The 9,158-nt window shown below is 33.8% G+C and overlaps 1 protein-coding gene across 1 annotated transcript; it reads right to left on the reverse strand.

Annotated features, from left to right (window-relative positions):
* Positions 1–578: 578 nt before the first annotated feature.
* On the reverse strand, positions 579–6,101 carry LOC108916094. Its single transcript, XM_018722294.1, has 3 exons — positions 5,676–6,101; positions 5,021–5,240; positions 579–2,947 (listed from the first exon to the last, which is right to left on the reverse strand). Exons 1-3 carry the CDS (start codon positions 6,099–6,101, stop codon positions 579–581), a joined length of 3,015 nt encoding a protein of 1,004 aa, XP_018577810.1.
* Positions 6,102–9,158: the final 3,057 nt, after the last annotated feature.

The following is a 9,158-nucleotide window of genomic DNA, read 5'->3' on the forward strand; positions in this document are numbered from 1 at the left end:
ACTGATTTTATAACACTGATAATATGGATTCCAAATGATGCAACCATATTTTAATTTAAACCTGACAAACGAATAATATGTTTTTAAAGTTTTAATGTTTCTAAAGTTTCTACAGTTTCTTAATATGAAGCCATACGATTTTGCTGCCTCATTTATTTTAGTGAATATATGTTCCCGAAAAGGTAAACTATAATCAAAAAGTACACCAAGGTCATAGTTTCATAGCGAGAAAGTGCAATGTCAGTAATAACATATTTAAAAATAATAGGTAGTCTCTTCTTGGTGTAAGAAACAATTTTACATTTGGGTATTGTTGGGTTATTGCGCATGGACACCAAGCCCCCCCTCTGAAGGAGGAAGCGAGAGAAGCGCAGAACAGTAGTATTAAGTTAGTCTGTCACGTAAGCAGGTGAGAGTTTGAGTACTTGTTACGTTCTAATGTAATGTACAACTTGTGAAGATATTTTATTCTATTTCTTACAGAATGTTTAACTAACTGAACATTTTTTTTTATGACATATTGACATATTTATAAAACATTTGATTAACCCTCAAACAGTCTTTACGGTCTAACATTATTAATCGCACACTATATCACTACTGCTAGCAGCGGCACTCTCTACCGTACCGTATCGGTCTCGCGGGAAAGAGCTCTCTTGACGTACGACATTTTTATTTTCCACATAATCCTCGGGCCCCGAAGTACGGAGTACTTTACCCTCAGTTTCTAATTCTAAGGGGTATAACAGTTGGATTGGTCGTTTCAACAATTTTCCGTTAGGAACCCTAATTTCGCAAGCACGCACTTTTCCGTCTCTACCTTGATAAATGTTCGTAATGCGAACCATTTTCCAAAGGGTTCTTGGCATATTCTGGTCGTGTAATAATACGACGTCTCCCGTTTCAAATGATGTGGTTCTTTTCGGATCAAAATGATGGGCTGTGCGTAATTGCTGTAGATAATCCGTAGTCCATTTTCTCCAGAATTTATTTAAACTTATTTCTCGCGTCTTCCATTTTTGTAAAAGATCGTTACGTTTAATTGCTGTCTCACGTATATCTTTGGTAATATTGGATACAGCATCACCAATCAAAAATTTTTCTGGTGTTAAGATACACATATTGTCTGGGTCATCATCAATGTACGTCAATGGTCTGGAATTTACAATGGCTTCTACCTCAGTCAGCACCGTTTGTAATTCGTCAAATCCGAGAATGGCTTTACCTATATTAAATTTCAATGAATCCTTTATGGTTTTTACTAAACGTTCCCAAAATCCGCCCCACCATGCGGCTCTTTCAACAATAAATTTCCAGGTTATTCGACTTTTCAAAGCAAATGAATGAATATCTGTACCCCTTAATATGGTATTAAATTCTTCAAGTTCCAATGCTGATCTTTTGAAAGATTTGGCATTATCTGAATAAATCACACTCGGCACTCCTCTTCTTGCCATAAATCTACGCAGACCTCGCAGACAACACTCTGTAGATATATTCGGAACCAACTCCAAATGCACTGCGCGTGTTACAACACATGTTATTAACATGACGTAAACCTTTCTTATTTGTTCTTTTTCTTTTATATAAAGAGGTCCAGCAAAATCGGTACCTATAACATCAAATGCTCTACTTGATAAAATTCGTTCTCGTGGCAAGGGAGCAAATTGGGTATCTCCAGGTTTTCCTCTAAATTTTTTGCAAGTCACACATCTCGATAAAATGGATTTAATTTTTTGTCTACCTCTTAGGATCCAGTACTTCTTCCGTATTTCCGCTAAAGTAATATTTACACCTCCATGATGCAACTTTTCGTGAGTGTGAGTAATAATCTTGTTTATCCAAGGACTTGACTTTGGTAATATAATTGGGTGCTGCGTTTCATAAGATAGTTCACTTTCTTGTAATCTTCCCCCGAGTCGCATTAGTCCATCGTGGTCTAAAAATGGTGACAATGATAAAATAGCAGAAGTCCTAGGTAAAAGTTCATTATTTTTCAGCGACTTGGTTTCAGCTGGGAATTCTTTATTTTGAATATATTTTAGCCAATGTACTTCGGATCTTTTCAGTTCTTCTACACCTAAATTGCCAACAATTTTTTGTTTAAATTTTACGTTGCTAATAAATCGCAAAACATAACTTGTTACTCTCAGAATTTTGTTTATGCTACTATATCTGTTTAAATCAAATAAGGGATCGGATACCTCTTCCACGGTTTGTGTATTCAATACAAAATTTCCTTGATAATCATCCATCATTTCATCGTCATCTTCGGGCCAACTTTCTTCCGATTCACGTAAATAATAAGGACCAAATTTCCACAATGTTGAGGTTATTAATTTATTTGCTTTAATACCTCTCGTCACTAAATCTGCAGGGTTGTCTTGTCCTGGGCAATGTCTCCACACCGAATCTTTTGTCAGTGACTGAATTTCTCTGACTCTATTCGCAACATATGGTTTCCACCTTTCTGGTTTTTCTATAATCCAACGCAGTGTGATCTTGGAATCCGTCCATAAATATATGGATTTCACATTCAGTTTGACATTTTTCATTATGTAGTTTTTTAATCTTGCAGCACAAACAGCTGCCGTTAGTTCCAACCTGGGTAAAGAAAGTTCATCTTCGCTCTGCTTTATTGGCGCAACTCTGGATTTTGACATAAAAATGTTGGAATGATTAATATTATTTTCACATATCCTTATGTACGCGACAGCTCCATATGCTTTAGGGCTGGCGTCAGCAAAAATGTGTAGCTGTACTGGTATTTGCAGATTTTTTACTACGCATCTGGGAAAAGTTAAATCGTTCAAAAGTTTTATATCTTTAATCCAAATTTTCCATTCCCTTTGAATATCTTGTGGTAATGTACTGTCCCAATCATATTTTCCCTTCCAAATGGTTTGTAACAATATTTTTGGTATGATGGTGTATGGGCCTAGAAATCCTAAGGGATCGTATATCTTTGAAACCATTTTTAAAATATTTCGTTTTGTAATATCATTATTGTCAATGACGCAATTAATTACTGAGTCTAAACTTATTTCCAACTCGTCCTGTAAGATATACCAGAAAACACCTAATATTTTTGGGCAAATAGCTACGTTGTGTACATTTTTTTCTTTGAAAATATTTCTTACGTAATCGTTATTACTAATCCACTTTCGTAGGTTCATTTGTGCAGTATTCATAATTTTGACAGATTCATCAAATATTTTTAAAGCTTGATCTACACTTTCTGCGGCAAATACAAAATCATCTACATAAAACGATTCTTTTAATATTTCACAGGTTTGACTATACTCTATCGCTTGTTCATTTAAATGCTTAAGTATTGTAGACGCTAAAAGAAATGGGCTTGTAGTGACCCCAAATGTTACACGTTTCATTCGATAACTGACTAAATTTGGTAAATTTTCTTCGTTTTTAATTTCGGTTTCATACCATAGAAAACTGTGAGAATCCCTATCCTTTTCTGATAACGAAATTTGTAAAAACGCTTTTTCTATATCTGCACATAACCCAATACAACCAACTCTAAAATTAAGTAATATCTTAATTAAATCTAGAATCAAATTGTCACCACATAACAAGCTTTCATTCAAAGATGCAAAACCAGGCGCATGCGCTGATGCATCGAAAACAACTCGGATTTTCGTAGTATCCTTATCGTCTCTATAAACTGGTCTATGCGGCATGAAGTAAGTCCTACCCACCATTTGAGTCTCCGGTGCCGTTTCAGCACACCCTGTATATAAATAATCTCGAACTGCATTATCATATTCAAGTAGCTTAGAATTTTTAGATAGATTTCTTGTTAAATTTTTTACTCTCGCTAGTGCTTGATCATAATTATCATTTAACTTAAAGTTTTCTACTTTCCAGGGTAACTCTATTTCATATCTACTATTCTGAAATCTAATATTCGTTTCACAAAACTTTCTTGTAAAATTTTCATTTAGTTTACTATTTGAATTATCAGGGTTATCTATGCCTATAGTTTCTAACTCCCAAAAATGCTTCAAACTGAATGGCTCTTCTTGAACATTTGTATGCAAAACAGTAATTATATTAGTATTTACGCTATAACTATCTATAGAAGTAGGCCCATGTAACGTCCACCCTAGCATAGTATTTACAGCCGTTAACTCCGTGGTTATTTTTTCTGTTTCACCGGTTACTAATTTCCAATAGTTATCCGCTCCTATCAACACAGATATTCCCTTAACAAGTTCTCTTCCTTCCGGTCTTGCGTCAGCTAATTCAAATTCTTTTAATTTTCTAATATTTGTAGGCGGGCTACTTAAAGCATCAAAACATATTTCGGGAACTTCGATCGCATACAGTTTTATGTATTGTTTTGTATATTGGCTTCGCAAATAAAACTCAACTTTATTACAATTTTGCTGCGGGCCTTTATCGGATGAGCCAAATGGAATAATAGATAATTTATGTGTACCCACAATTTTTAATTTTAATTTTTTGGAAATATTTTCCCTGATAAATGTTAACTGACTTCCTCCATCGAATACTATGCGTATAAACATTTCATCCTGTTTTAATTCATTCGTTGGCGAAATAAAGGTACACGCCGTTTGTAGCAGTACGTCGTTGTAATACCCATTTGCTATTAATGCTGCCGATTGTTCATTATTTTTTGTACTATCTGCGTTACAATTAGTATTAAAGTCTTTCGCGTTATTTCCCGCATTTCTCTTTTCGTTTAAACGTTTTTTGTAGTCTGGATCACACATCACCGTACAATGTCTACCTTTACAGTTTTGACACATTAACTTATTGTTTTTGCAATCGCGAGCGGTATGATTTGGCTTAGTACACTTACAACATCGCGAATTTCGTTTTAAAATGTTCCTTTTTTGTTCAATTGTCAGTGATTTATTTCTACAGTTAAATGTATTATGCGTATTATTGTCACAGAACAAGCATTTATTGTCCGTTACACTCGTAAAAAGTCCTGAAACCGTTCGCGGATTATATGACTTGTCATTTTTATTTCTACCAATACTGTTCCGTTCTTCTCTCGATACACCACTGCTTGTACTGGCTGTACCCGATATAGCTTGTGCAGATTCGACGGAATCTACTTCACGTTTTATAAATTTCAAGAGTAGCTCAATCTGTTTTTCGCATTTAATTGTACTTGTATCTGCTCTTTCTTGACTGCTACACTCCTCTGCATCCGAATCAAATTCTGACAATTTATTAAACTCTACTTTTAACTGAAATGGCAAAGATTTTATTAAAATAGTTTTTACCATTAGTCCGTAATTATCCGCTGAAATGCCTAAAACCTTTAATGAGCGTGTAACAGCTGAGGTGGTATTATATAATTTTCGTAATCCTGTGACGTCATGTTTTCCTTTTACCGGATTTAAATTTATTAATTGTTGTATATAGCTGTCAACAATTCGTTCTTTATTACCGAATTCGTTTTTTATCATTTCGATTGCATCGTTATAGCACGCCTCTGATGGTGTTAAACCGTTTATCGTTTCGAGAGCCCTTCCCGTTAGTACCGACCTTAAATAGTTAAATTTAGCGGCACCATCTAAAAATTTATTTTCGTGGACGGCACTCTTAAATTGTTCCCAAAACGGAATAAAGTCATGCAAATCTCCGTTAAAGATTTTCAAATTTAGTTTAGGTAGTCTCACCGTGTTGAAAGCTGCATATACAACACCCGAAATACCTACTCCCTGTTCCTGGTCCGGCACTGCCTGTTGTTGACGTTGACAGGAGTCACCTCTATGCTTGTTCCCCTCTATCGACGCTGCATTCTGCCGAGACCCTTGCTCCTCCGCCTGCGTCTGACTGCTTACCCTCTGCTTTAACCTCGAAGTCGCTATGGCCACTCTATCGTCATAATCCAAAATTTGTTCGAATTCCTCTTCATATTTCTCTTCTTTTACATGCGGTAACGCCTTTTCATTAGCTTCTTTTAGGTTGTTATTTGCTACTGTTAGTCTGTCCAACATTACACTTAGCTCTTCCACCGCTATTTCGGCTTTTAATAAATCTTCTGCTTCCTTTATTAATCTGGTAACTTTGGCACGACACGTTTTCCTGAATTGTAGATCCATTTTCGTTATTATTTCTTAACTGCTTACTGCTTTACCTTACTGCACTCGGTACTCGTTACTTTTTGTTAACTTTAGTTAAACACCCCCGTTACGTTTTTTAAAGGTCCCTGGTTCGATCCCTGGTTTCGGCACCAAAATGTGAAGATATTTTATTCTATTTCTTACAGAATGTTTAACTAACTGAACATTTTTTCTTATGACATATTGACATATCGCACCTTCGCTTCAAAAGTGTCACAACTCAAAAAATTCAATTTTTGACATAATACCACCATTGATTTTGATTTTCAGTTAGTTGCAGTTAAAATGGTTCCAAAATGCTATTTGGTTTTTGGCCCCTTTGCTGAAACCTTTATAATCATCAATAATGTTTTTAAACAATTTAGTTACTTTTGTCGCTAGAGCTTTTTCATCTTTTCTGAAAAATTAAGGATTTTGACTTGTGACACTTTTGAAGCAAGGGTGCGATATTTATAAAACATTTGATTAACCCTCAAACAGTCTTTATGGTCTAACATTATTAATCGCACACTATATCATTACTGCTAGCAGCGGCACTCTCTACCGTACCGTATCGGTCTCGCGGGAAAGAGCTCTCTTGACGTACGACATTTTTATTTTCCACACAACTTATTGGAAGTTAATAAATAGTAAACTGTGCATTTGTGCTTAATTTCATTGGATTGTTTGCGACAAGTGAAAAATCATTAGTGGGGATCATTGTAAAAAACAAAAAACAAAATACAGTCCACACCCGAAGGCACCCCACAGATATATTAAGATGCAATTTATTATTTGAACACCAAGTTTGCAAATTGGTTAAAGACTTCTGTAATTTTAAGCAATCACCTATGGAATAAATCGATGTAAAGATTTTCATATCATCAGCAAATAATAGCTTATTGCAGTCAACTACTTGACAAATATCGTTAATAAAAATTAGAAATAATAAAGGCCCTAGGTTTGAGTCCTGAGGGACTCCTGAAGTTGCAAAGTAATTGGGTGATACAAACCCATTATATGAAACAAATTGCTCTATTATTTAAGTATGATTTAAATAGTGATAACGCGTTGCTATTAAAGCCAAATTCGACAAGTTTCTTTAAAAGGATTTGGTGATCAAGTCTGTCAAATGCCTTTGCAAAATCTGTATAGTGTCCACTTGACCACCTTTATCTAAAGTATCAGATACAAATTGAGTAAATACTATCAAATTTGTAACAGTGAACCTGTTCATGATAAAACCGTGCTGTTCCACTACTAACTGACCTCTAATAACGTATATATGATTATACAGTATAATTTCAAAAATTTTAAAAAAGTTGGAAAGGATAGATATAGGACGATAATTTTCAATATTCACTTTGTTGCCATTCTTAAAAATTGGGCACACCTTTGGTTGTTTCCAATCAAGTGGAAATATATTTGTATTCAAACATAAGTTAAATAATATTTTTAAAGGAACAACAAACACAGATATACAATCTTTTATAATGAATGAGGGTAATTTATCTGGCCCAGATGTCATCTTTATTTTTTGGAAGCTAATACAATTTCAAATTCAGATATAGGTTCAAAATTAATGAATGCTGAGTTGTTGCATGAACTATTAGAGATATCGAGTTCTTTCAAAAAAATTTGCAAAAGCATTGACGATGTCTTGAGAATTATCTAAACAAAGATTTCCATCCCTCATTTTGCCGGGTATTCTAATGCATCTATTTTTTGAATGAATAAAAGACCAAAACTTTTGTGGATTGTATGAAATTGAATTTTGAACATACTTCTTATAAGCTTCCTTAATCTGATCTTTTATTAACCTTCTCAAATGTTTAAATTTATTTAAAATTTGTAAGCTCTGACGTTCTTTATTCTTTTTAAAAAGTTTAGCCTTAGTTTTGATATTTTTTATAATTTCAGTAGTATACCAAGGTGGATATGTACGACTATAGTTTCTATATAAATTCACATGAATAGGTATCAAATATTTCATACAAACGTTCATAAAAAATTTTTAAGGCCGTATTAATATCATCATAATCATTTAAAAATGGCCAGTTAGTATGAAATAAAGTATTATACAAATCTGGGAAATTAGCTTTTTTAAAGTTATAGAGTTTTTTATTAATATTAGTTTGACAGGCACTCTCATTGATAAGTATATGCTCGAAATCTATAATTAACGCAGGATGATGTAAGTCCTCAAGAACAAGAGATGTATCATCATGTACAACTTTACATTCAGAATTTGATAAAATTAAATCAAGCAAACGGAGATTATGATTTAATACATACTGACAAAGATGCAGTATATTTATTAAGTTATTAATTGCGTTCGTTTTCCTGTCTGCATTGTCTAAATTAAAAAATTTAGGGATATTAAAGAGGATAACTATTCTGTTATTAAAAAAATTAAGCTGCCCCAAATATTCACAAAATGATTAAAAAATGTCAATAGGTACAGAAGGTGGACTATAAATTACTGATATATAAACTATTTTGTGGAAAAATGAACATTTACATACCAGAAAATCAATTAATGGAAAACTTGTCAAGGAAAGACGTATCAATACTATCACAAAGCATAGCATTCTTGACAGCCAATAATACACCTCCCCCTCCAAGTTTATCTACAAGTTTCAGGTTTCGGTCTTTATGATAAATTATTTTGGGAACTGATGAGAGTAATTAGTTATTTTTAGTAACAATTTGTGGAATTCCGCGGATATATTTAATTGCTAGATGCTGTTCACCATTATCAGTACGATATTTTAATTGTTCCTCCAGACTTCTATATTTATCACGTTGTAGTGGGGTAAGATCAATATTTATAAAAACTTTACGATCTTGCTTTATCTTAGATCGGTTCTTTACGCTATTCATGACAATTTCATTTCTAGGTAAAGTCACTTTTAAAGGGCGAATGCCATTTTTATTCTTCTTTCCTATCCTTGAAGTGGATAAGATAGACACAGGATCAGATACAATATCAGATAATATCTCATGAACACTATCAATCTCTTTGGCAGCAGTAGACTTTTCTTGTAAATTGAAAAT

The sequence above is a fragment of the Anoplophora glabripennis genome, unplaced genomic scaffold (assembly GCF_000390285.2).
Source record: "Anoplophora glabripennis isolate ALB-LARVAE unplaced genomic scaffold, Agla_2.0 scaffold1826, whole genome shotgun sequence".
Taxonomy (NCBI): Eukaryota; Metazoa; Arthropoda; class Insecta; order Coleoptera; family Cerambycidae; genus Anoplophora; species Anoplophora glabripennis.

Bases quoted from the DNA above. Each gene is read 5' to 3' on its own strand.
- LOC108916094 (XM_018722294.1), bottom strand. From the start codon at position 6,101: ATGGATCTACAATTCAGGAAAACGTGTCGTGCCAAAGTTACCAGATTA. The intron at 5,241-5,675 runs GTGAGACTACCT...TTGCCATTTCAG, and splicing joins TATATGCAGCTTTCAACACG to TTAAAAGTAGAGTTTAATAA. The intron at 2,948-5,020 runs GTAGAAATAAAA...ACGATCCCTTAG, and splicing joins AGAAGAACGGAACAGTATTG to GATTTCTAGGCCCATACACC.